This window comes from Coregonus clupeaformis, unplaced genomic scaffold (genome assembly GCF_020615455.1).
Source record: "Coregonus clupeaformis isolate EN_2021a unplaced genomic scaffold, ASM2061545v1 scaf0506, whole genome shotgun sequence".
NCBI lineage: Eukaryota > Metazoa > Chordata > Actinopteri > Salmoniformes > Salmonidae > Coregonus > Coregonus clupeaformis.
In genome coordinates this window covers 178,114-205,987 of record NW_025533961.1, presented here as the reverse complement: position 1 = coordinate 205,987, position 27,874 = coordinate 178,114, and the positions used below count along the sequence as shown (strand labels likewise).

At 43.7% G+C, this 27,874-nt stretch overlaps 5 protein-coding genes and 1 pseudogene across 8 annotated transcripts in view; 1 reads left to right on the top strand and 5 right to left on the bottom strand.

Annotated features, from left to right (window-relative positions):
- LOC121582215 (poly [ADP-ribose] polymerase tankyrase-1) overlaps positions 1-3,370 on the bottom strand; it is a 114,722-nt gene extending 111,352 nt beyond the window's left edge. For all 4 annotated transcript variants that reach the window (XM_041897874.2, XM_041897875.2, XM_041897876.2 and 1 more), the window contains exons 1-2: positions 2,917-3,370; positions 1,626-1,850 (exon numbers count right to left, since the gene is read on the bottom strand). In XM_041897874.2, coding sequence (XP_041753808.1) covers positions 1,626-1,850; positions 2,917-3,358 — 667 coding nt within the window. In that variant the 5' untranslated portion in view covers positions 3,359-3,370. The remainder of the gene's footprint in view (positions 1-1,625; positions 1,851-2,916) is intronic.
- Positions 3,371-12,438: 9,068 nt separating this feature from the next.
- On the top strand, positions 12,439-13,438 carry LOC121582216 (heat shock protein beta-11). The gene has a single exon (XM_041897879.2). The coding sequence runs from the start codon at positions 12,599-12,601 to the stop codon at positions 13,217-13,219; it is 621 nt and encodes a 206-aa protein (XP_041753813.1). The 5' UTR covers positions 12,439-12,598; the 3' UTR covers positions 13,220-13,438.
- Positions 13,439-14,873: 1,435 nt separating this feature from the next.
- Positions 14,874-16,954, bottom strand: LOC121583234 (heat shock protein 30-like). Its single transcript, XM_041899423.2, has 2 exons — positions 16,341-16,954; positions 14,874-15,014 (listed from the first exon to the last, which is right to left on the bottom strand). Exons 1-2 carry the CDS (start codon positions 16,868-16,870, stop codon positions 14,900-14,902), a joined length of 645 nt encoding a protein of 214 aa, XP_041755357.2. The 5' UTR covers positions 16,871-16,954; the 3' UTR covers positions 14,874-14,899.
- A 970-nt stretch (positions 16,955-17,924) lies between these two features.
- Positions 17,925-18,746, bottom strand: LOC121583235 (heat shock protein 30). The gene is given in 2 exon segments (XM_041899424.2): positions 17,925-18,425; positions 18,427-18,746. Coding segments are annotated over 2 exon segments (642 nt in total). The 5' UTR covers positions 18,663-18,746; the 3' UTR covers positions 17,925-18,019.
- Positions 18,747-19,653: 907 nt separating this feature from the next.
- LOC123484952 lies at positions 19,654-20,599 on the bottom strand (annotated as a pseudogene).
- Positions 20,600-21,445: 846 nt separating this feature from the next.
- LOC123484953 (heat shock protein 30-like) lies at positions 21,446-22,310 on the bottom strand. Its single transcript, XM_045215768.1, has one exon. It carries the CDS (start codon positions 22,246-22,248, stop codon positions 21,604-21,606), a length of 645 nt encoding a protein of 214 aa, XP_045071703.1. The 5' UTR covers positions 22,249-22,310; the 3' UTR covers positions 21,446-21,603.
- Positions 22,311-27,874: the final 5,564 nt, after the last annotated feature.

Genomic DNA, 27,874 nt, shown 5'->3' with positions numbered 1-27,874 from the left:
CTTGGCAAGACGGAGCTGCTCTTCCTCCCGTGGAAGGACTGCCCGCTCCATGATTTCTACAACTTATCCAGAACACCGCAGCCCGTCTGGTGTTCGACCTTCCCAAGTTCTCTCATGTCACCCCTCTCCTCCGCAAACTCCACTGGCTTCCAGCTGAGGCTCGCATCTACTACAAGACCATGGCGCTTGCCTACGGAGCTGTGAGGGGAACGGCACCTCCTTACCTTCAGGCTCTGATCAGACCCTACACCCAAACGAGGGCACTACGTTCATCCACCTCTGGCCTGCTAGCTCCCCTACCTCTACGGAAGCACAGTTCCCGCTCAGCCCAGTCAAAGCTATTCGCTGCTCTGGCGCCCCAATGGTGGAACAAGCTCCCCCACGACACTAGGACAGTGGAGTCACTGACCACCTTCCGGAGACACTTGAAACCCTACCTCTTTAAGGAATACCTGGAATAGTATAAAGTAATCCTTCTACCCCCCCTTCCCCATAAAAAAAAAAGTGGTTGTCCCACTGGCTATCATAAATTGAATGCACCAATTTGTAAGTCGCTCTGGATAAGAGTGTCTGCTAAATGATGTAAATGTAAATGTAATAAAGAAAATGAAAAAATGTGCATACTCTGGTCTTGGCACGTGCGCTCAAGCCAACAGCTCACATATACAGTGCAGGTAGGCTAGTCTACATGATGAGATTATTATTTTTATTTGTCAAATGGCAGTCACGCATCGATCATCATGTCATCAGAATCAGACCCTCGATATATTGGCAAGGAGCATCAAGATCACTTTACTTGCATAAAAACTGTGGATGGAAAAGTGTTTAGTGATGTTTTCAAATATTTTCCTCAATAATAAATGTCTGGGAAGTCAGCTGAACCATCAAAGTGAAGAGGAGGCACATAATCATAATTCAGCTCATTACACACCAGAGAGAATAATGTGTGCATCCCTGTGCCATGATGCTCATTTCACAGCAGAGAGATTGCAACAAGAAACCAGCTGTATTCAAGAGCCAAAAAATATAGTAGTCGAGCATAATTCAAAGAAGCAGATGCTAAAAAGCACATCGCTCTGAAGGCGTATAGACAAGTCTTGTGTCTTGACTCTTGATCAATGCAGGGATTATTCCATTACAGCAATGGGAGAAAATAAAGTATCTTGCCATTACATAGGTCAAAGTAAGTGCCTTTAGTTTCTGCCCAGAGAAACTGATCTGGCCTGATGTTCTTTTCAGTGGTGTCTGGTTTCTCTCCCTGGAGACAGGGAGACTGTCAGGACCAGACCATTATGGGCTGGTCAGAAATTGCCATTATGTCATTGAGATCTTGTGATTCTGTTGAGATCACTAGGGGTGACATGTTTGTCTCAGGGCAAAATAACCTAGTTGAAAGTCTTGATGATACAATAACCAGCCGCAGAGCTACAGACCATAGCATCTCCTATCAATTTCTACAGCATTTTGTCTATTAATTAATCTGTTCATGACACAATAGCCTTAGATTTGCATTCAAAAGATAGCTAGGACTATATTATCATACAGAAAACTGATTAAAGTTTGTAAAGTCAGCACAGAATGCAAAGTAAGCATAAAAGTTGCACGTCGTCATAGATGTTTCTTACCGATGCACACGTCTATTTTGCCCTTGATGGCAGCTTCGTGGAGAGGTGTGTAGTTCCAGTTGTCCCGGGCGTTTGGGTCAGCACCCTGACAGAGGAGCAGGCTGACCACCTCAGCATGACCAAAGGAGCAGGCGTTATGCAGAGGGATCAAACCTCCGTCATCACGGGCATGAACGTTGGCACCTGTCTGAAGGAGGTGCTCCACAACATCCTTCCTCCCAAATCCTAAAAAGTGGAAAGATTGTGTAAGGTGTGTTTGTCATCCATACACAAATGGGTCTCTAAAACTGTGAAACACAACCTGCAATCATTGTTTAACATATTTATTTTATAGTTTTTTATGAGAAGACATACTGGTTGTGTCACATCTACTAACTCAGTATGGTTTGTTTATTATGTCTGCCATGTTTTAAGTTCCTGGTTTAATGCAAGCATATCTTACCAAGCCAACTAACTAGATAGTTAGTTATACTTGTTTTAGATTCATTCCAAATGATGCTGGCTGCCTGGAAAGGCCTGTGAGTTTTGCTTACAACTTGGTGGCTAATACAGTGCCCCCTCCCATAGATCCTCAACTCCACGATGACTTCATCCACGGAGTTGAGCACAGACGAACGTTTTTTAATGAACCTCTGACTCCTTGGTGTCGATAGACTTTGTCCTGTTGTAGCATACCTTTCTTTGTTTGCTTAAATCCATACTTTTTAATAAAACGTGCATATTAATAAATACAACCACCAGACTGTTTCCTCAATGCTTTTTCTCTAAGGTGGCAACTCAGTGAATCTCAACAAGGAAACAGTCGGTGGTTAAATTTGATTATCGTTTTATTAAAAAGTGTGGATTTCAGAAAATTAAGAAAACGCACGCAACAATAGAGGACAAACATAGGTATATGGTACGGTTTTAGCTATATTTTTATTTATTTTTTATTAAAGTATCTAGTGCATATCGACTCGAAGGAGTCGGAGGTTCATTTAAAAAACGCATCTGCTCTTAACTCCGTGGATGAAATCATTGTGGAGTTGAGGTACTTGCCAACCCCTCTCTGACTCAAAATGTTGGCTAACTGGCTCAGCATTTTCGACAAGCTAGCCTAACCTAGCTAGGCTAACGTTACCGAACTAGTAAGCGAAGTTTGTTGGCTAACAAACTATCTGAGCAATCGATCTTGCAAAAGTTAGTGTAAGAAAATGTTGCTAGTTAGATAGTTAGCAATCTACTCAAGTAGTTGGCTAACTATGTAAGCTAAACAAACCAGCTCATAGCGAGCATTCGCCATCGACGTTACCTGCCGCGAAGTGTAGCGGAGTGGATTTTCGCCCAGCCATGTCCTTGGCATTCACGTTAACCGTATCCACCAACCTCTTCACCCGCGATACGTCCCCATTGCGACAGGCTTCAAACAGCTCTCTGAAAGCCCCGCTTGTCCCGCAGTCGCTGCCCCCGGGGCTGCTATTGCTACCGGAGTCAGGACTCGAGCCAGCGCTGCTGCTACCCCCGGTGGTAGTGGAGCTGCTGCTACTGCTCAGGGCCGGGGCGGGGATATCGGGGGAGGCCGGAGTTAACTCTGGATCCCCAGCGCTGTCTACTTCAGCACCCACTGGTACCGAAATTATTCCACCACCGGGAACGGGAGGAGATCCCGGAGGAGTGAGTGAAAGAGAAGTACTGCGAGGTGGCGAGGATATGCTCTGCTTTTGCTGCTGGGAAGAGCGACGAGACGCCGCCATTTTTACAGCAGTCCCACACTGGCAACAAAACATATATTGGCTAAAGTTCCTGGAAGTGGAGACTCTAACTTCCGGTTTCGATAGTCAGCAGTGAAAGTCTCCCTTTAAAATATTTTTTGAAATGGCTTTCAAAACAGTTTTTTAAATCATTTTTTTTACACAGCCTACTGTTTAATCAAATTGTCTGATTAAGGAACTTGTTATTCAATTGCCATAACAGTTTATGTTTGCTCTTTCAACCAAATAGACTAGGCATGACATGGGTGAGACTTTATCTCATGCACAGCAAAATCAATGGTTATATAACTCTTCCATGGTCTGATATCTTATGCTTTTAGCGTCAGAGACAATAGTGTGTAAAACTTCTAAGAGCTACTATAGCTATACTATAATCAAGCTTTAAATTTTTGCACCGTACGCAACCCTCAAAATAGCAGAAATTGTCTGTCATATAAGATAAGGAAGATTCATTTCACTGAACACAATTTCCTTCTCGTCTGTGAAATTCAGTGTGCACGTACTGCACGATGAGTCATCCTAAACATGATATTTCCATATGCAGATCACATTTTTCACTTAATCTAAAGTAGCCTGAATCACCAGCAGGCAGGGCTGCCTGTCCTGATATTGACACGGACGAGAATATGAAACATATCTAACAGGCAATATCCGTTTCAGAAAAAGAAAAAAAACTTTATTGCATGACTTAAATAGAAAATGACATTTTCAATGAGCAATTTAATTCAGTGTCAGTCAGGTTGGCCTAATTACTTTTTCTGCCTTGACATTCAGAGCCTTGCAAATTACATATGAAAAAATGAAAGCTATTTGAATAACTATAGTCTATAGTGACAATGGTGAAAATGTACATTCTGCAACCATTCCGGTCTTGCCCATTTCAACAGTCTTGGCGTGTATAAGGAACAATTATGGGAGAAGTACTCTTGACCTGGAGTAATAATAATAATAAGCCATTTAGCAGACGCTTTTATCCAAAGCGACTTACAGTCATGTGCGCATACATTTTTACGTATGGGTGGTCCCGGGGATCGAACCCACTACCCTGGCGTTACAAGCGCCATGCTTTACCAATTCAGCTACAGAGGACCTGTGAAACATACAGGCAAGGAAATATATACAACATCATCACAGAAAAAGTATTTGGAATATGTGCACTGCTTCTTTCATTACTGAACAGATTAAGAAAATTACCCATGTGCAGGGTGACACCCAGTGGAGAACTGTGGCGAAGACAAGAATGTTCCTGAAGACGCTGGAGCTCAAAATGGCAGAATATACACTGAACAAAAATATAAACGCAACATGTAAAGTGTTGGTCCCATGTTTCATGAGCTGAAGTAAAAAATATGTGAAAGTTTCCATACACACAAAAAGCATATTTCTCTAAAATGTTGTGCACAAATTTGTTTGCATCCCTGTTAGTGAGCATTTCTCCTTTGCCAAGAAAATCCATCCACCTGACAGGTGTGGCATATCAAGAAACTGATTAAACAGCATGATCATTACACAGGTGCACCTTTTGCTGGGGACAATAAAAGGCCACTCTAAAATGTGCAGTTTTGTCACAACACAATGCCACAGATGTCTCAAGTTTTGAGGGAGCGTGCAATTAGCATGATGACTGCAGGAATGTCTACCAGAGCTGTTTTCAGAGAATTTAATGTTAATTTCTCTACCACAAGCCACCTCCAACGTTGTTTTAGATAATTTGGCAGTACGTCCAACCGGCCTCACAACCGCAGACAAATGTAACCACGCCAGCCCAAGAACTCCACATCCAGCTTCTTCACCTGGGCCTGGCTCCCCAGTGGGTGGCCCACCCATGGCTGCACCCCTGCCCAGTCATGTGAAATCCATAGATTAGAGCCTAATGAAATTGTTGCATGTTGCGTTTATATTTTTGTTCAGTATAAAAGCTGTGAAACTCCCACTGCTGAGACAGAAACCAATAGAAGACACAGTGCCATCTCAGAGCAAGAAGACTCAACACTCAACATTGACTGAAGATGTTGTGCTACCAGGAAGCTCCACATCGAGGCACCAAAGAATCCATTATCTGCTGAGGAGGAGGTGGCTGAGATAGTGGTGCCCATCAACTGTAGCCTGCAAGTGAACACGCCACAATCCCTCAGATCATAGACAGAGGGCAGCACCACAGAGGACAGCACCACAGACACACAGGAAAATGAATAGACAGGCTTCTAATCTTGTTTTTGAATTTTTGTCAAATTATGTTTTTTATAACATTATTTCTGGAATTATGTTTTACATGTGTAGTTTTGTTTCCCAATAAAATGTGCAAAATATATGTATTTTTGTGTACCAATAAAAATGACAAACTGTACTGTACTAATATTTAAGTTTCAGTCTTTATCAAGTCATTGAAAAGGACCTGCTGTAACCCTAAAAAAGGTCTGTGAAAACCCAGATAACTTATGTCAGGCTTCCCCAACTTGTAGTCCCAAGTTTATTTTTATTTATTAATGGAAATAAAATACTGTAAAAACACCAACAAATCATCTCCAAGTGGTCCTCTGTAGCTCAATTGGTAGATTTACATTTACATTTTAGTCATTTTGCAGACGCTCTTATCCAGAGCGACTTACAGTTAGTGAATATACTGGCCCCCCGTGGGAATCGAACCTACAACCCTGGCGTTGCAAACACCATGCTCTATCAACTGAGCTACATCCCTGCCGGCCATTCCCTCCCTTACCCTGGACGACGCTGGGCCAATTGTGCGCCGCCCATGAGTCTCCCGGTCGCGGCCGGCTGCGACAGAGCCTGGATTCGAACCAGGATCTCTAGAGGCACAGTTAGCACTGCGATACAGTGCCTTAGACCACTGCGCCAATCAGGAGATCACGGCGCTTGTAACGCCAGGGTAGTGGGTCGATCCCCTGGACCACCCATTCGTAAAAATGTATGCACACATGACTGTAAGTCGCTTTGGATAAAAGCGTCTGCTAAATGACATAATGTAATATTTACATTTTGGAAATCTATTCCAAAGCATTCCCACGTACACTGAGTATACCAAACTTTAGGAACACCCTTGAAAAAGAAAAGGAGAGTCACACTCTAGGAGCTCAGATACAATCATTTAATAACCTAATAACCCATTCTTTATACACACGGGAAACTGTTGAGTGTGAAAAACTCAGCAGCGTTGCAGTTCTAGACACAAACCGGTGCGCCTGGCACTTATTACCATACCCTGTTCAAAGACACTTAAATCTTTTGTCTTACCAATTCACCCTCTGAATGGCACACATACACAATCCATGTCTCAATTGTCTCAAGGCTTAAAAATCCTTCTTTAACCTGTCTCCTCCCCTTCATCTACACTGATTGAAGTGGATTAAACAAGTGACATCAATATGGGATCATTGCTTTCACCTGGATTCACCTGGTCAGTCTATGTCATGGAAAAATGAGGTGTTCTTAATGTTTTGTATACTCAGTGTATTATAGAGAGATATATGTGATCGTATGCAAATGTAGGCAAGGTATGAAATTATTATGTTTTAGTCAAATATTATATCTGTTTGGGCTTCTTGCGGTCAATTTGCAGTCTACCCACTGGGCACAGACATCAATTCAACGTCTATTCCACGGTGGAAACAACGTTGATTCAAGCAGTGTGTGCCCAGTTGGTACAAATTATTTGTAATTATGTTCCGGGCCCTGACCATCCGCCCAATAAATAATCGGCCCGCAGCTGAATTTAGTTGATGATCCCTGTCTCATGTCAAAGTCCTGATTTAGATTCAGCCCTCTTGTCAAACCCTGATCTGTTTCACCTGTCTTTGTGCTTGTTTCCAACCCCCTCCAGGTGTCGACAATCTTCCCCATTATCACCTGTGTATATATACCTGTGTTCTCTGTTTGTCTGTTGCCAGTTCATCTTGTCTTGTCAGGTCTTATCAGCGTGCTTTCCCGTCTTCCTGTTTCTCAAGTTCTGTTTCCTAGTTTTCCCGGTTCTGACCATTCTGCCTGCCCTGACCCCAAGCCTGCCTGCTGTCCTGTACCTGCCTGACTCTGACCTGATCACGAACCTCTGCCTGTCCTCGACCTGCCCTTTGCCTGCCCCGTGTTTATAATAAATTATCTGAGAACTGTACGATCCACCTCCTGTGTCTGCATCTGGGTCATATCCTGAGCCGTGATAGTACAAACTGGCCATGACTGACCCAGCAGACTCGGACCAGCTCCGCAATGCCGTCTCCTCCCAGGGAGCCACCATTGGAAGACACAAGGAGTTACTTCAAGGTCTTATGGAAGGATTCCAGACCTTGGTGGAACGCCAGGACCGTGCCTTCAACACATTGCTGGAGCAATTCCACAAATTGTCTGTGAGGCAGCCCGCCACTACAGTAACCCCCCAGACTGTCAATTACCCTGCTACCAGCGGCGTTTCTCCTCAATCTACCCCGGCTTCCCAAGAACCCGGCTTTCCTCCTGCGGAGCGCTACGCTGGAGATCCCGGATCCTGCCGGGCGTTTCTCTCCCAGTGTTCTCTCATCTTTGAGCTGCAGCCCTCTTCATTTCCCTAGGATCGTTCGAGGATAGCGTACGTGATAACGCTGATATCTGGGAGGGCTCTTGCCTGGGCTACAGCTGTGTGGGAGCAACAATCCACCATCTGTCTCAGACTGGAGGAGTTTGTGGCAGAGGTACATAAAGTGTCCAATTCTCCATTGTCTGGGAGAGAGGCGGCTCGTAAGCTGCTCCAACTATGTCAGGATTCCCGTAGTGTGGCCGACTACGCAGTGGATTTTCGCACGTTGGCGGCTGAGAGAGCCTGGAACCCGGAAGCCCTGTTTGACGCGTTTCTTCACAGATTATCAGAGGTGAGCTGCCCCTGGACCTCGACTCCCTCATAGCCTCTGTTCCCTGTCACCGGCGCTCGTCCTTGATTTCCACCTCGCCTCCGAGGAATCGCGAAGATCCCCGAAGTCCACATTTCTGAGTGGATCCAATGTCGCCCGAGTTCTCCTGGAGGTCACAGAGGGCTGTTGAGTCGTCTCCTCCGGAGCCCATGCAACTGGACAGGGCTAGATTGTCTCCTGCTGAGCGCTTACGCAGACTAAACACCCAGAGCTGTCTGTATTGTGGAGCTACGGGACATTTTTTATCTACCTGCCCATTAAAGAACCAGGCTCATCAAGTAGGTACTAGTACACTGGTGAGCTGTACGGGGCGTTGTGGGGTGACCGGTCCAAATCTCTCTGGGTGCTCATTGACTCTGGGGCCAACGGGAGCTTTATGGACGCTACCCTGGTGTCGGAGCTGGGAATCCCCACACAACCCCTCTCCCATTAACCTGAGAGTGTCGGGTAATCACAGTGAGTCAATGCAGTTCCTGCCCATTGAATATCCTCATGCACCCGTGGTTTTGGGTTTTCCTGGCTCAAGAGGCACAATCCTCTAATTGACTGGGCTACTGGTTCTATCCTGGGTTGGAGCCCGTTTTGCCATGCGCATTGCCTGAAGTCGGCGCTGCCTGCCCCGGGACGTCTTCCTGCGGGCTTGGGAAAACCCCGGACCTCTCCGCCGTTCCCCTGGGACGTTTTCAGCAAAGCCCGTGCCACTTCGCTTCCTCCGCATTGGCCCTATGACTGCACCATCGACCTTCTCCTGGGCACTACACCCCCTTGGGGGCGGCTTTATTCCCTGTCAGGTCCGGAGACCAAGGCGATGGAGACGTATATTGAGGACTCCCTGGCTGCAGGGGGTATCATCCTTCTGCCTCCCCCGCCGGCGCAGGGTTCTTCTTTGTGGAGAAGAAGGACAAAACCCTGTGTCATTGTATCGAATACCGGGGCCTGAATGACAAAAACTGTTACCCGCTTCCACTCATCGCCTCGGCTTTCGAGCCTCTCCAGGGGGCTACCATCTTCTCCAAGTTGGACCTCCAGAATGCCTACCATCTGGTACGGATACGGGAAGGGGATGAGTGGAAGACCACCTTTAACATGGCTAGTGGGCACTAATTAATTAATTAATTCCTCTCCCCGAATACCTGGTGATGCCGTTCGGACTGACCAACACTCCTGCTGTGTTCCAGGCCCTGGTAAACCGGTTCGTATTCGTCTACCTTGATGACATCCTTGTGTTTTCCCACTCGGCTCAAGAACATGTCCTCCAGCATCTTCTGGAGAACTAGCTGTTCGTCAAAGCGGAAAAATGTGAATTCTATCGCTCCACCATCTCCTTGGATACATCATAGCTGCAGGCAACATACAGATGGATCCTGAAAAGGTGAGAGTGGTGGTAGATTGGCCGCAACCCACCTCCAGAGTGCAGCTGCAATGCCTCCTGGAGTTTGCCAATTTCTACCGCCAGTTCATCCGGGGCTACAACACCAGGGCTTCCCCCCTGTCAGCGCTCACCTCTCCCAAGGTCCCGTTTATGTGGTCTCCAGCTGCAGACCATGCGTTCTTGGACCTCAAGCACCAATTCACTTCCGCCCCCATCCTAATCCATCCGGATCCGTCCTGGCAGTTCGTGGTGGAGGTCGACGCCTCGGACGTCAGAGTGGGGGCTGTCATCTTCCAGTGTTCGGCCCAAGACCAAAAGCTGCATCCCTGCGCTTTCCTCTCCCATCGTCTCAACCCCATGGAAAGCAATTACAATGTGGGTAACGGGAACTACTTGCAGTGAAGATGGCATTGGAGGAGTGGAGGCACTGGTTAGAGGGGGCGGAACACCCATTCATAGTATGGACAGATCACAAGAACCTGGCGGGGGGCCCGGCTAACCGGATGTTTGTCCTGGACTCTGCCCGTACTTCGGTTCTCGACTGGCCTGCCATCCTGGCTCACGTTGGATCCTGGCCTTTGTACAACAACGTTTTTGGTGGCCCACCTTGGTTCCTGACATCTCCGCGTTCGTCGCCACCTGAACCGTGTGTGCCTAGAATAAGACTCCTCGGCAAGCTCCGGCTGGCCTCCTTCAACCACTTCCTGTCCCTCACCGTCCCTGGTCACATATATCCCTGGACTTCGTCACTGGTCTCCCCCCTGTCTGATGGCAACACGGTTATCCTTACTGTGGTGGACCAGTTTTCCAAAGCCATCCATTTAATTCCTCTCCCCAAACTACCCTCAGCCAAGGAGACGGCCCAGCTCATGGTGCAGTACGTCTTCTGGATCCATGTGGACATTGGTTCCGGTGGACATTGGTTCATCAGCCAGCCTGTCCTCCGGGTTCCACCCCCAGTCTAACGGCCAGTCGGAGCGAGCCAATCAGGACCTGGAGACGACTCTTCACTGCCTTGTCTCCGCCTATCCCACCACCTGGAGCCAGCAGCTTGTGTGGGTAGAGTATGCCCGCAACATCCTCCCTTGCTCAGCCACTGGTCTCTTGCCTTTTGAGTGCTCCCTAGGATATCAGCCCCCGCTCTACCCGGAGCAAGAGGAAGAGGTCAGCATACGCTCGGCCCAGATGTTCGTCCGCCGCTGTCGCCGTACCTGGAAGAGAGCCTGGTCGGCTCTTCTCAAGACCACCTCCAGGTATCGACGACAGGCGGACCACCACCGGACCCTGGCTCCCCGTTATGGTCTCCGGCTGTCCACTCGGGATCTGACCCTCCGGGTAGAGTCCCGCAAACTTTCCCCCCGTTTTATCGGCCCTTTCCCAATCTTAAAGATTCTTAGCCCCTCTGCTGTTCGTCTTCTGTTGCCTCATACCGTCCGTATACATCCTATGTCTCACAGCCCTTTGTCTCCTGTTTCCTGATTATGAACCTCTGTCTGCCCTGACCCCGAGCCTGCCTGCCGTCATGTACCTGCCTGACTGACCTGATCACGAACCTCTGCCTGTCCTCGACCTGCCCTTTGCCCCGTGTTTATAATAAATTATCTGAGAACTGTACTATCCGCCACCTGTGTCTGCATCTGGGTCATATCCTGAGCCGTGATACCTCTAGCGGCTCCTCCAAAAGGCTCAATGTGTTTCATGGTTTAGGAATACAGTAACTCCTTCTTCTCACATGTCACGTCTCCTCCCGTTGCTCCCCTCCACCGGTCTACTGAGCCACCGGTCTGAGCGCACCACCTCGGCAACACCGGAAAGGAAACCCAACGCACCTTAATCACCTCCAGCGCACCTGCAACTCATCATCTCATCACCACCCCTATATAGCCCTGGACTGTTCAGTGTTGTGTTGTGTGTGATTGTTAGTGTCTTGTCGTGTACTCGCTCTTTATTGTTCTCTTGCTCAGTGTTAAGTAAACCTTTACATTGTTGTTTCTGCGTCCTGCTTCTTCGTATCCTCAGTACTCGTCACATCATATAACAACTTCCTGCATGTTCCTTAATATTTATTGATTGGACATGGCAATAATCTGTGTCCAGATCAAGTTCCCTTTGAAATATTTAATTAACTTGGAGAAGTTGCTGGAAAAATCCCACAAATAGGATCTTAGCAGTTTTTGTACATTCAAATCGAGCATATTATTACATTATAGATGGTGACTCATTATGCTACTCAATACACACTATGAATAATCTTTTGGTTCTGTGATGTTCTCTCAACAACCACAACACTATATTTAGAGACAGAGTAAGGAAGCAATGTTGTCAGTGGGTGTCAATTTCAGAGTCACATCCAAGAAGATGGTTGAGGGAAGTTGAATACTGACCCAAGCTATATTAATACATTCACTGCAAGTCATATCAATAAGGGGAAGTGCACTTGTAAATGAAGTACACTTGCAATTCCTTCTATATCTGTATCACTTTTAAGGCTGAACCATATATTATAACTGTTATCTTCATAAGTACAGTGATATCAGGAATACTTTGGATTTGTTGTCATGGGGAAAAGGTTATTCATAGACAGACGTGACAGCATGACAAAGCAGCTGTTGTAGATTCCTTTCTCACTGTAGGCTACTTTTATTTAAAGGACGTTATGTGGCCTTGCAACTCTGACCTGCTTCAGTGGTCACTCTGTAAATAGAACAACGATATATCCCTAAGGTATTTGGCAGTCAGACTGCAGTATTACCCAGGGCTTGTTTTGGAGAATGACAAAAGTTGCGTAGTCATAACACTCAGACGTTGTAGTCAGAGGAATGCTACTGGAACTTTCCATTGGACAGTATAAAAGCTGTGAGCCCTAGTCTGCTCAGGACAGAAGCTCACAGAGACACAATCAGGGACAAGTGACCAACAAAGACTAGCAGAAACGACACAGAGTTGATTTTGAAGATGCTTTGCCCCAGCATGATGCAGCCTTCCCTCAACCCAATGAGCCCCTTCATGGACTTCCACTGGCCCGTCCGCAGCCTCTGGCCAGAGACACGGCCTCTCTTCTTCCAAATGGAGCAGGAAATGATGCGAAACATGCAGGAGATGAGGCACAATATGGAATATATGCATCGACTCCACCAAAAGATTTTCGAAGACATTGATGGCCCATTATCTTTAACTGATTTCAAGCCCTTCGCTTTCCAGATGGGAAAAGAAAACAACCGCTTTGCCCTGACACTGGACACTAAAGACTTTTCCCCAGAGGAGCTGTCTGTCAAGCAGGTGGGCAGGAAGCTGAGAGTCAGTGGGAAGACAGAGAAGAAGCAGGATGATGGGAAAGGTTCCTTCTCTTACAGATGCCAGGAGTTTAAACAGGAGTTTGATCTGCCTGAAGGGGTGAATCCTGAGACAGTCACCTGCTCTTTGAATGATGGACAGCTACAGATTCAGGCACCAAAAGTGGCTGCTGTGACGGAAGGCAATGAGAGAGTGGTCCCTATCACTTGTTTACCTGCCATAATCTCAACCGGGGCTGCCACTGAGAGCACTACTGTGGAGGCAGAGCCCAAGAAGGACTGATTACGATGACTCTGTATCATGATATGGCTATAACCATTAGTCTTATGGTTGGACAATAAAAATAACTCCCATGAATACCATCATGTTTACTAACATTTCTGTACTATCCCAATTAAATAGCTATTTTGTCAAGTTTGATGAATGCAACGTCAATAATTATCAATGGCATGGAATGTAAGCCAATATTTTTGCATGTTCAATAAACGTTTTTTTAACAAAGTTTTGCCTTGTTTACAGACCAGGAAATCAGTTGCATTTGGGTAATGAATATTTTTGCGTTTAAATTGTGTCCCTGGAGTGGGTATTCTGGGTATGCCCTGGCCTGGTATAGCTGCCATTTCAATCGATGTCTTGAAAATCAATTAGTGGATTGAAAGACTATGTTTTGATATCATAACAGAGTTTGGTTTTATAAAGAGTAATGTAGTTAGACAAAATGTGCAAAAACAGGTTACGTGTACATATATACTGTATGGTCTGTGTGTGTCTATGTTAGCCTGTCATATTCACACTGTTCAAATTATGCTAGAGAATGTCTGAGGGTCACAGGAGTTGAGTGGTAGTAGTGGTCCTACCAATACTCATGTTGTGGTCATCATGATATCACTGAAGAGACCCTGCCATATCTCAACTATTTCTCACCACACTGTACATCAAAAGGTGACGGGCAGGAAATTATCCCATGACATGAACATGTAACTGAAATGAATGGTCTGGTAAGGTTGTACTGAATTTAAAGGTTTTTCCTGATTATGTCAATAATTATATTCTTATATATGGAAAAAATAAGAATATGGGCCTGGATCCAGACTGAATGTTAAATATATATTCCTCTAGCTAGCATACTGTAATAGTATCTTTAATTTCACCCATTGAATTTAACAATCCGATTAGAAGTAAACTGAATATTTAATTGGGTAAAAAAACAACATTGCCCTGCAATAGAATGAGCAAAGCAGATCAAAATTGGACAAAAGATCACAAGCTAAGTTTTAAAGAGAGTTTTCACAACAGGTGTCATTGATAGAGAGGTAAAATGTAATTGAACACATTCTAAAATAATCCACGGAGAAAATAAATGCATATTGTACAACATTATGAAATTGGTGTTGTGTCGATTTTATGTTATTTTAATATTGTTGAAAACTGAATAAATGTTTCTCTGGCATTATGTTTGCCTTATATTTACCTCTGTTTTTTAATTACTCAAAATACTATTTTCTACATGGTGTGAAAACCGTTCACTCACATTCAATGATCAAAAACAGGACACATGCTCAAAAAGACCTACATTGCAAATCCTGACAAGTCCACATAACATTTGTTTTCAAAAGTCAGGTTTTTAAACATGTAATGAACATGTTAGAATCAGAACATTTTTAGTAGATCTTTTAGAAAATTGAATTTATTGAAACTGATCATTGAAAAATATCAAGCCATTGAGCCTATTGGAAAGTTAACTTTTGATGAGAAATAATAGTCATTATGTTGATATTCATTGAAGAGATCATAACGACTGCAATATTGTGTAAAAGTTTATATTTTATTGATTATATTAAATAGCATCTCATTGATTGTTACAATATATGAAATGTAAATGAATTGAGTTTCATAACATGAAAAATACATATTAGAAAATGAAACATCCTTTGAAATAAAAAAATAGCATAATAAATATGATCAGTCCTCATGTGAAATAGTGTTCTCTTGTTTCTTCTGTGTGTCAGTGGTGCTGCCCTCTGTCTTTGAAAGGAACTGTGGGGTTTTCACATCCAGGCTACAGTTGATGGGCACAGGCCAGTAGAAGTCCATCAATGGGCTGAGGGAAGACTGGGATCCTCTGGAGAACAGCATCTTCAGTCAATGTTGAGTCTTCTTGCTCTGAGATGGCACTGTGTGTTCAGTGTTGGTTGTATTGGTTTATGTCTCAGCAGTGGGAGTTTCACAGCTTTTATATCCTGCCACTTGGAGCTCCAGTGTCTTCAGGAACTTTCCTGTCATTAACACAGTTCTCCACTGGGTGACACACTGCAGGGAAGTGGTGACGTCTCTCCAGCCAGCTTCTAAATCAGGTAGTTCAGTAACAAGCTGGATGGATTCCACATTCCTGAGATATTAGTGGTGCTGTACTTCAAGCAACTCACCTTTTAATGCTTTCACTGATGATTGGTTTACTTAACTTAAATATAATTATGACTTTAAAAAGTATTTTGAACCATATTCCTTTTCACATTTACAGTATTGATGGATCATTAGCGACGCATCTTCTGTGTCAAGCAATAGAATGAGCAAAGCAGATCAAAATTGGACAAAAGATCACAAGCTAAGTTTTAAAGAGAGTTTTCACCACAGGTGTCATTGATAGAGAGGTCAAATGTAATTGAACACATTCTAAAATAATCCACTGAGAAAATAAATGCATATTGTACAACATTATGAAATTGGTGTTGTGTCGATTTTATGTTATTTTAATATTGTTGAAAACTGAATAAATGTTTCTCTGGCATTATGTTTGCCTTATATTTACCTCTGTTTTTTAATTACTCAAAATACAATTTTTTACATGGTGTGAAAACCGTTCACTCATATTCAATGATCTAGAACAGAACACATGCTCAAAAAGGCCTACATTGCAAATCCTGACAAGTCCACATAACATTTGTTTTCAAAAGTCCGGTTTTTAAAGATGTAATGAACATGTTAGAATAAGAACATTTTTAGTAGAGCTTTTAGAAAATTGAATTTACTGAAACTGATCATTGAAAAATATCAAGCCAAGTTAACTTTTGATGAGAAATAATAATCATTATGTTGATATTCCTTGAAGAGATCATAACGACTGCAATATTGTGTAAAAGTTTGTATTTTATTGATTAAATTAAATAGCATCTCATATTGATTGTTACAAGATATGAAATATAAATAAATTGATTTTCATGACATGAAAAATATGTATTAGAAAATTAAACATCCTTTGAAATAAAAAAATAGCATAATAAATATAATCAGTCCTCATGTGAAGTAGTGTTCTCTTGTTTCTTCTGTGTGTCAGTGGTGCTGCCCTCTGTATTTGAGAGGAATTGTGGGGTTTTCTACATCCAGGCTACAGTTGATGGGCACAACTCTCTCTGCCACCTCCTCCTCAGCAGATAGTGGATTCTTTGGTGCCTCGATGTGGAGCTTCCCGTCATGAGCCAGGGAGCAGGTGACTGTCTCAGGATTCACCCCTTCAGGCAGATCAAACTCTTGTCTGAACTCTTGGCATCTGTAAGAGTAGGAGCCTTCCCCATCATCTAGCTTCTTCTCTGTCTTCCCACTGACTTTCAGCTTCCTGCCCACCTGCTTGACAGACAGCTCATCTGGGGAAAAGTCTTTAGTGTCCAGTGTCAGGGCAAAGCGCTCTCCCTCTTTTTCCAGCTTGAAGGAGACTAGTTGGATGGCCACAGAGGCTGGGACATGGTCCAACTCTTCAAAGATGTGCTGCTGGAGTTTCTCCATCAGCTCCAGACTGCTCTTGATCTCCAGCAGGTTTCTCTGCAGTAGATCCCGCTGGCCGAGAAGAGGTCGGACCTCTGGCCATAGACTGCGCACAGGCCAGTAGAAGTCCATCAATGGGCTGAGGGAAGACTGGAATCCTCGGGAGCACAGCATCTTCAGTCAATGTTGAGTCTTCTTGCTCTGAGATGGCACTGTGTGTTCAGTGTTGGTTGTATTGGTTTCTGTCTCAGCAGTAGGAGTTTCACAGCTTTTATATCCTGCCCCTTGGAGCTCCAATGTGTTCAGGAACTTTCCTGTCATTGCCACAGTTCTCCACTGGGTGACACACTGCAGGGAAGTGGTGACGTCACTCCAGCCAGCTTCTAAATCAGGTAGTTCAGTAACAAGCTGGATGGATTCCACATTCCTGAGATATTAGTGGTGCTGTACTTCAACCAACTCGCCTTTTAATGCTTTCACTGATGATTGATTTACTTTACTTAAATATAATGATGACTTTAAAAAGTATTTTGAACCATATTCCTTTTCACATTTACAGTATTGATGGATCATTAGCGACACATCTTCTGTGTCATGCAATAGAATGAGCAAAGCAGATCAAAATTGGACAAAAGATCACAGCTACGTTTTAAAGAGAGTTTTCACCACAGGAGTCATTGATAGAGAGGTCAAATGTAATTGAACACATTCTAAAATAATCCACTGAGAAAATAAATGCATATTGTACAACATTATGAAATTGGTGTTGTGTCGATTTTATGTTATTTTAATATTGTTGAAAACTGAATAAATGTTTCTCTGGCATTATGTTTGCCTTATATTTACCTCTGTTTTTTAATTACTCAAAATACAATTTTTACATGGTGTGAAAACGTTTCACTCATATTCAATGATCTAGAACAGAACACATGCTCAAAAAGGCCTACATTGCAAATCCTGACAAGTCCACATAACATTTGTTTTCAAAAGTCAGGTTTTTAAAGATGTAATGAACATGTTAGAATAAGAACATTTTTAGTAGAGCTTTTAGAAAATTGAATTTACTGAAACTGATCATTGAAAAATATCAAGCCAAGTTAACTTTTGATGAGAAATAATAATCATTATGTTGATATTCCTTGAAGAGATCATAACGACTGCAATATTGTGTAAAAGTTTGTATTTTATTGATTAAATTAAATAGCATCTCATATTGATTGTTACAAGATATGAAATATAAATGAATTGATTTTCATGACATGAAAAATATGTATTAGAAAATTAAACATCCTTTGAAATAAAAAAATAGCATAATAAATATAATCAGTCCTCATGTGAAGTAGTGTTCTCTTGTTTCTTCTGTGTGTCAGTGGTGCTGCCCTCTGTCTTTGAGAGGAATTGTGGGGTTTTCACATCCAGGCTACAGTTGATGGGCACAACTCTCTCTGCCACCTCCTCCTCAGCAGATAGTGGATTCTTTGGTGCCTCGATGTGGAGCTTCCCGTCATGAGCCAGGGAGCAGGTGACTGTCTCAGGATTCACCCCTTCAGGCAGATCAAACTCTTGTCTGAACTCTTGGCATCTGTAAGAGTAGGAGCCTTCCCCATCATCTAGCTTCTTCTCTGTCTTCCCACTGACTTTCAGCTTCCTGCCCACCTGCTTGACAGACAGCTCATCTGGGGAAAAGTCTTTAGTGTCCAGTGTCAGGGCAAAGCGCTCTCCCTCTTTCCAGCTTGAAGGAGACTAGTTGGATGGCCACAGAGGCTGGGACATGGTCCAACTCTTCAAAGATGTGCTGCTGGAGTTTCTCCATCAGCTCCAGACTGCTCTTGATCTCCAGCAGGTTTCTCTGCAGTAGATCCCGCTGGCCGAGAAGAGGTCGGACCTCTGGCCATAGACTGCGCACAGGCCAGTAGAAGTCCATCAATGGGCTGAGGGAAGACTGGAATCCTCGGGAGCACAGCATCTTCAGTCAATGTTGAGTCTTCTTGCTCTGAGATGGCACTGTGTGTTCAGTGTTGGTTGTATTGGTTTCTGTCTCAGCAGTAGGAGTTTCACAGCTTTTATATCCTGCCCCTTGGAGCTCCAATGTGTTCAGGAACTTTCCTGTCATTGCCACAGTTCTCCACTGGGTGACACACTGCAGGGAAGTGGTGACGTCACTCCAGCCAGCTTCTAAATCAGGTAGTTCAGTAACAAGCTGGATGGATTCCACATTCCTGAGATATTAGTGGTGCTGTACTTCAACCAACTCGCCTTTTAATGCTTTCACTGATGATTGATTTACTTTACTTAAATATAATGATGACTTTAAAAAGTATTTTGAACCATATTCCTTTTCACATTTACAGTATTGATGGATCATTAGCGACACATCTTCTGTGTCATGCAATAGAATGAGCAAAGCAGATCAAAATTGGACAAAAGATCACAAGCTACGTTTTAAAGAGAGTTTTCACCACAGGAGTCATTGATAGAGAGGTCAAATGTAATTGAACACATTCTAAAATAATCCACTGAGAAAATAAATGCATATTGTACAACATTATGAAATTGGTGTTGTGTCGATTTTATGTTATTTTAATATTGTTGAAAACTGAATAAATGTTTCTCTGGCATTATGTTTGCCTTATATTTACCTCTGTTTTTTAATTACTCAAAATACAATTTTTTACATGGTGTGAAAACCGTTCACTCATATTCAATGATCTAGAACAGAACACATGCTCAAAAAGGCCTACATTGCAAATCCTGACAAGTCCATAACATTTGTTTTCAAAAGTCCGGTTTTTAAAGATGTAATGAACATGTTAGAATAAGAACATTTTTAGTAGAGCTTTTAGAAAATTGAATTTACTGAAACTGATCATTGAAAAATATCAAGCCAAGTTAACTTTTGATGAGAAATAATAATCATTATGTTGATATTCCTTGAAGAGATCATAACGACTGCAATATTGTGTAAAAGTTTGTATTTTATTGATTAAATGAAATAGCATCTCATATTGATTGTTACAAGATATGAAATATAAATGAATTGATTTTCATGACATGAAAAATATGTATTAGAAAATTAAACATCCTTTGAAATAAAAAAATAGCATAATAAATATAATCAGTCCTCATGTGAAGTAGTGTTCTCTTGTTTCTTCTGTGTGTCAGTGGTGCTGCCCTCTGTCTTTGAGAGGAATTGTGGGGTTTTCACATCCAGGCTACAGTTGATGGGCACAACTCTCTCTGCCACCTCCTCCTCAGCAGATAGTGGATTCTTTGGTGCCTCGATGTGGAGCTTCCCGTCATGAGCCAGGGAGCAGGTGACTGTCTCAGGATTCACCCCTTCAGGCAGATCAAACTCTTGTCTGAACTCTTGGCATCTGTAAGAGTAGGAGCCTTCCCCATCATCTAGCTTCTTCTCTGTCTTCCCACTGACTTTCAGCTTCCTGCCCACCTGCTTGACAGACAGCTCATCTGGGGAAAAGTCTTTAGTGTCCAGTGTCAGGGCAAAAGCGCTCTCCCTCTTTCCCAGCTTGAAGGAGACTAGTTGGATGGCCACAGAGGCTGGGACATGGTCCAACTCTTCAAAGATGTGCTGCTGGAGTTTCTCCATCAGCTCCAGACTGCTCTTGATCTCCAGCAGGTTTCTCTGCAGTAGATCCCGCTGGCCGAGAAGAGGTCGGACCTCTGGCCATAGACTGCACAGGCCAGTAGAAGTCCATCAATGGGCTGAGGGAAGACTGGAATCCTCGAGCACAGGATCTTCAGTCAATGTTGAGTCTTCTTGCTCTGAGATGGCACTGTGTGTTCAGTGTTGGTTGTATTGGTTTCTGTCTCAGCAGTAGGAGTTTCACAGCTTTTATATCCTGCCCCTTGGAGCTCCAATGTGTTCAGGAACTTTCCTGTCATTGCCACAGTTCTCCACTGGGTGACACACTGCAGGGAAGTGGTGACGTCACTCCAGCCAGCTTCTAAATCAGGTAGTTCAGTAACAAGCTGGATGGATTCCACATTCCTGAGATATTAGTGGTGCTGTACTTCAACCAACTCGCCTTTTAATGCTTTCACTGATGATTGATTTACTTTACTTAAATATAATTATGACTTTAAAAAGTATTTTGAACCATATTCCTTTTCACATTTACAGTATTGAAGGATCATTAGCGACACATCTTCTGTGTCATGCAATAGAATGAGCAAAGCAGATCAAAATTGGACAAAAGATCACAAGCTACGTTTTAAAGAGAGTTTTCACCACAGGAGTCATTGATAGAGAGGTCAAATGTAATTGAACACATTCTAAAATAATCCACTGAGAAAATAAATGCATATTGTACAACATTATGAAATTGGTGTTGTGTCGATTTTATGTTATTTTAATATTGTTGAAAACTGAATAAATGTTTCTCTGGCATTATGTTTGCCTTATATTTACCTCTGTTTTTTAATTACTCAAAATACAATTTTTTACATGGTGTGAAAACCGTTCACTCATATTCAATGATCTAGAACAGAACACATGCTCAAAAAGGCCTACATTGCAAATCCTGACAAGTCCACATAACATTTGTTTTCAAAAGTCCGGTTTTTAAAGATGTAATGAACATGTTAGAATAAGAACATTTTTAGTAGAGCTTTTAGAAAATTGAATTTACTGAAACTGATCATTGAAAAATATCAAGCCAAGTTAACTTTTGATGAGAAATAATAATCATTATGTTGATATTCCTTGAAGAGATCATAACGACTGCAATATTGTGTAAAAGTTTGTATTTTATTGATTAAATGAAATAGCATCTCATATTGATTGTTACAAGATATGAAATATAAATGAATTGATTTTCATGACATGAAAAATATGTATTAGAAAATTAAACATCCTTTGAAATAAAAAAATAGCATAATAAATATGATCAGTCCTCATGTGAAGTAGTGTTCTCTTGTTTCTTCTGTGTGTCAGTGGTGCTGCCCTCTGTATTTGAGAGGAATTGTGGGGTTTTCACATCCAGGCTACAGTTGATGGACACAACTCTCTCTGCCACCTCCTCCTCAGCAGATAGTGGATTCTTTGGTGCCTCGATGTGGAGCTTCCCGTCTTGAGCCAGGGAGCAGGTGACTGTCTCAGGATTCACCCCTTCAGGCAGATCAAACTCTTGTCTGAACTCTTGGCATCTGTATGAGTAGGAGCCTTCCCCATCATCTAGCTTCTTCTCTGTCTTCCCACTGACTTTCAGCTTCCTGCCCACCTGCTTGACAGACAGCTCATCTGGGGAAAAGTCTTTAGTGTCCAGTGTCAGGGCAAAGCGCTCTCCCTCTTTTTCCAGCTTGAAGGAGACTAGTTGGATGGCCACAGAGGCTGGGACATGGTCCAACTCTTCTAAGATGTGCTGCTGGAGTTTCTCCATCAGCTCCAGACTGCTCTTGATCTCCAGCAGGTTTCTCTGCAGTAGATCCCGCTGGCCGAGAAGAGGTCGGACCTCTGGCCATAGACTGCGCACAGGCCAGTAGAAGTCCATCAATGGGCTGAGGGAAGACTGGAATCCTCGGGAGCACAGCATCTTCAGTCAATGTTGAGTCTTCTTGCTCTGAGATGGCACTGTGTGTTCAGTGTTGGTTGTATTGGTTTCTGTCTCAGCAGTGGGAGTTTCACAGCTTTTATATCCTGCCACTTGGAGCTCCAATGTATTCAGGAACTTTCCTGTCATTGCCACAGTTCTCCACTGGGTGACACACTGCAGGAAAGTGGTTACGTCACTCCAGCCAGCTTCTAAATTTTTTATTTTTATTTTTATTTCACCTTTATTTAACCAGGTAAACCAGTTGAGAACAAGTTCTCATTTACAACTGCGACCTGGCCAAGATAAAGCAAAGCAGTGCGATAAAAACAACAACACAGAGTTACATATGGGGTAAAACAAAACAAAGTCAAAAATACAACAGAAATACATATAATATACAGTGTGCAAATTTAGCAAGTTATGGAGGTAAGGCAATAAAATAGGCTATAGTGCAAAATAATTACAATTTAGTATTAACACTGGAATGATGTGCAAGAGATGATGTGCAAATAGAGATACTGGGGTACAAATGAGCAAATAAATAACAATATAGGGATGAGGTAGTTGGGCGGGCTAATTTCAGATGGGCTGTGTACAGGTGCAGTGATCGGTAAGGTGCTCTGACAACTGATGCTTAAAGGTAGTGAGGGAGATAAGTGTCTCCAGCTTCAGAGATTTTTGCAATTTGTTCCAGTCATTGGCAGCAGAGAACTGGAAGGAATTGCGGCCAAAGGAGGTGTTGGCTTTGGGGATGACCAGTGAGATATACCCGCTGGAGCGCAGACTACGGGTGGGTGTTGCTATGGTGACCAATGAGCTAAGATAAGGCGGGGATTTGCCTAGCAGTGATTTATAGATGGCCTGGAGCCAGTGGGTTTGGCGACGAGTATGTAGTGAGGACCAGCCAACAAGAGCGTACAGGTCACAGTGGTGGGTATTATATGGGGCTTTGGAGACAAAACGGATGGCACTGTGATAGACAACATCCAATTTGCTGAGTAGAGTGTTGGAGGCTATTTTGTAAATGACATCGCCGAAGTCAAGGATCGGTAGGATAGTCAGTTTTACGAGGGCATGTTTGGCAGCATGAGTGAAGGGAGGCTTTGTTGCGAAATAGGAAACCGATTCTAGATTTAACTTTGGATTGGAGATTCTTAATGTGAGTCTGGAAGGAGAGTTTACAGTCTAACCAGACACCTAGATATTTGTAGTTGTCCACATACTCTAGGTCAGACCCGTCTAGAGTAGTGATTCTAGTCGGGTGGGCGGGTGCAAGCAGCGTTCGGTTGAAGAGCATGCATTTAGTTTTACTAGTGTTTAAGAGCAGTTGGAGGCTACTGAAGGAGTGTTGTATGGAATTGAAGCTCGTTTGGAGGTTTGTTAACACAGTGTCCAATGAAGGGCCAGATGTATACAAAATGGTGTCGTCTGCGTAGAGGTGGATCTGAGAGTCACCAGCAGCAAGAGCGACGTCATTGATATACACAGAGAAAAGAGTTGGCCCAAGAATTGAACCCTGTGGCACCCCCATAGAGACTGCCAAAGGTCCAGACAACAGGCCCTCCGATTTGACACATTGAACTCTATCTGAGAAGTAGTTGGTGAACCAGGCGAGGCAGTCATTTGAGAAACCAAGGCTATTTAGTCTGCCAATAAGAATGCGGTGGTTGACAGAGTCGAAAGCCTTGGCCAGGTCAATGAAAACGGCTGCACAGTACTGTCTATTATCGATCGCGGTTATAATATCATTTAGGACCTTGAGCATGGCTGAAGTGCACCCATGACCAGCTCGGAAACCGGATTGCATAGCGGAGAAGGTACGGTGGGATTCGAAATGGTCGGTGATCTGTTTGTTGACTTGGCTTTCAAAAACTTTTGAAAGGCAGGGCAGGATGGATATGGGTCTGTAACAGTTTGGATCTAGAGTGTCACCCCCTTTGAAGAGGGGGATGACCGCGGCAGCTTTCCAATCTCTGGGGATCTCAGACGTTACGAAAGAGAGGTTGAACAGGCTAGTAATAGGGGTTGCGACAATTTCGTGGCTAGTTTTAGAAAGAAAGGGTCCAGATTGTCTAGCCCAGATGATTTGTAGGGGTCCAGATTTTGCAGCTCTTTTAGAACATCAGCTGTCTGGATTTGTGTGAAGGAGAAGCGGGGGGCATGGGCAAGTTGCAGCGGAGGGTGCAGAGCTGGTGGCCGGGGTAGTGGTAGCCAGGTGGAAAGCATGGCCAGCCGTAGCAAAATGCTTGTTGAAATTCTCGATTATTGTAGATTTATCGGTGGTGATAGTGTTTCCTAGCCTCAGTGCAGTGGGCAGCTGGGAGGAAGTGCTCTTATTTTCCATGGACTTTACAGTGTCCCAAAACTTTTTGGAGTTAGTGCTACAGGATGCAAATTTCTGTTTGAAAAAGTTAGCCTTTGCTTTCCTAACTGCTTGTGTATATTGGTTCCTAACTTCCCTGAAAAGTTGCATATCACGGGGGCTATTTGATGCTAATGCAATACGCCACAGGATGTTTTTGTGCTGGTCAAGGGCAGTCAAGTCTGAGGAGAACCAGGGGCTATATCTGTTCTTAGTTCTGTATTTTTTGAATGGGGCATGTCTATTTAAGATTGAGAGGAAATTACTTTTAAAGAACAACCAGGCAGCCTCTACTGACGGAATGAGATCTATATCCATCCAGGATACCTGGGCCAGGTCAATTAGGAAGGCCTGCTCGCTGAAGTGTTTTTGGGAGCGTTTGACAGTGATGAGGGGTGGTCGTTTGACCGCGGACCTGTTACGGACGCAGGCAATAAGGCAGTGATCGCTGAGATCCTGGTTGAAGACAGCGGAGGTGTATTTAGAGGGTAAGTTAGTCAGGATGATATCTATGAGGGTACCCATGTTTACGGATTTAGGGTTGTACCTGGTAGGTTCGTTGATAATTTGTGTGAGATTGAGGGCATCTAGTTTAGATTGTAGGATGGCCGGGGTGTTAAGCATATCCCAATTTAGGTCACCAAGCAGTACGAACTCTGAGGATAGATGGGGGCAATCAATTCACATATGGTGTCCAGGGCACAGCTGGGGGCTGAGGGGGGTCTGTGCAAGCGGCAACAGTGAGAGATTTATTTCTGGAAAGGTGGATTTTTAGAAGTAGAAGCTCAAACTGTTTGGGCACAGACCTGGATAGTATGATGGAGCTCTGCAGGCTATCTCTACAGTAGATTGCAACTCCACCCCCTTTGGCAGTTCTATCTAGACGGAAAATGTTATAGTTGGGGATGGAAATTTCAGAATTTTTGGTGGCCTTCCTAAGCCAGGATTCAGACACTGCTAGAACATCAGGGTTGGCGGAGTGTGCTAACGCAGTGAATAACTCAAACTTAGGAAGGAGGCTTCTGATATTTATGTGCAGAAAACCAAGACTTTTACGGTTACAGAAGTCAACAAATGATAGCTCCTGGGGAGTAGGAGTGATACTGGGGGCTGCAGGGCCTGGGTTAGCCTCTACATCACCAGAGGAACAGAGGAGGACTAGAATAAGGATACGACTAAAGGCTTTAAGAACTGGTCTTCTAGTGCGTTGGGTACATAGAATAAAGGGGGCAGTTCTCCGGGCGTTGTAGAAAAGATTCAGGGCATTATGTACAGAAAATGATATGGAAGGATATGAGTACAGTTCAGGTAACCCTAAGCGTTGGGTAACAATGAAAGAGATACAGTGGGGAAAAAAAGTATTTAGTCAGCCACCAATTGTGCAAGTTCTCCCACTCCCAAAGATGAGAGAGGCCTGTAATTTTCATCATAGGTACACGTCAACTATGACAGACAAATTGAGAAAAAAAAATCCAGAAAATCACATTATAGGATTTTTTATGAATTGATTTGCAAATTATGGTGGAAAATAAGTATTTGGTCACCTACAAACAAGCAAGATCCAAAGAACACCATACCTACTGTGAAGCATGGGGGTGGAAACATCATGCTTTGGGGCTGTTTTTCTGCAAAGGGACCAGGACGACTGATCCATGTAAAGGAAAGAATGAATGGGGCCATGTATCGTGAGATTTTGAGTGAAAACCTCCTTCCATCAGCAAGGGCATTGAAGATGAAACGTGGCTGGGTCTTTCAGCATGACAATGATCCCAAACACACCGCCCGGGCAACGAAGGAGTGGCTTCGTAAGAAGCATTTCAAGGTCCTGGAGTGGCCTAGCCAGTCTCCAGATCTCAACCCCATAGAAAATCTTTGGAGGGAGTTGAAAGTCCGTGTTGCCCAGCGACAGCCCCAAAACATCACTGCTCTAGAGGAGATCTGCATGGAGGAATGGGCCAAAATACCAGCAACAGTGTGTGAAAACCTTGTGAAGCCTTACAGAAAACGTTTGACCTGTGTCATTGCCAACAAAGGGTATATAACAAAGTATTGAGAAACTTTTGTTATTGACCAAATACTTATTTTCTACCATAATTTGCAAATAAATTCATTAAAAATCCTACAATGTGATTTTCTGGATTTTTTTTCTCGTTTTATCTGTCATAGTTGACGTGTACCTATGATGAAAATTACAGGCCTCTCTCATCTTTTTAAGTGGGAGAACTTGCACAATTGGTGGCTGACTAAATACTTTTTTTCCCCACTGTAGCGTCATTGGAGGCATCGATTGAGCCGGTCTCGGCGTGTATGGGGGGAGGAACAAAGGAACTATATGAGGCAGTTTGAGAGGGACTAGGGGTTCTACATTGAAATTGTATAATAAGAACTAACCCAAACAGCAATAGGCAAGGCATAATTGACATGGGAGAGAGGCATAAAGCAGTCACATGTGTTATTAGAGAGAGCTAAGACACAACTGGAAATAGCGATAACGTTTGGGCTAAGACTAAACAGAATAAACAGGACAGAGTACCGTGTAAAGGAACAGTCCAGCAGGCATCAGCTGTGCAGCTGAGTGATCATAAGGTCCAGTGAACAGCAATATGTGAGTCCGAGAGCAGTTCAAATTGGTGCTTCAGCACAGCTAGCAGGGAGCACAGTTGTAGTTTGCGTGTGCTGGCGGGCCTGGGCTGGCAGATGGATCTTCGTGGGTCGCCGCAACGGGAAGCCTGTTGAAACCACATCAGACTATTTCGTCGGCAAACCAGTCGTGTTGGATCGGGCGGGCTCAGTGTCAACACTAGGAGGTCCCGTCCGGTTGACAGAGAGGTAGATAGCCGGGAGATGGGCCTGAGGCTAGCTCAAGGCTAACTGGTGCTTGCTATAGGGCAATGGTAATGGTAATCAGCCAACAACAGGTTGCAGCTAGCTAGCTGGTTGTGATGATCCGGCGCTTAGGGTCCAGTGATTCCGGCAGAAAGTCCAATAAGCTCTGGGTCGATAGCACGCTGGGTCGATAGCACGCTGTGCAGACTGGCCGACGAATTGTCCAGGCTAGAGCTAGAGCTGGCTGGTGGATAGTGTAGGCCACGGACAATGGTGAAGACGCTAACGGTGACTAATAACAGGTAGCCACTATTTTCAGCTTACGGTTCTTGATGAAAGTTATAAAGAAATAATAGAATCCTTTCCACGTTGGGTGAGGCGGGTTGCAGGAAAGTATATTTAGTTAAAGAATGAAAGTAAAAAATTGAGAAATATAGA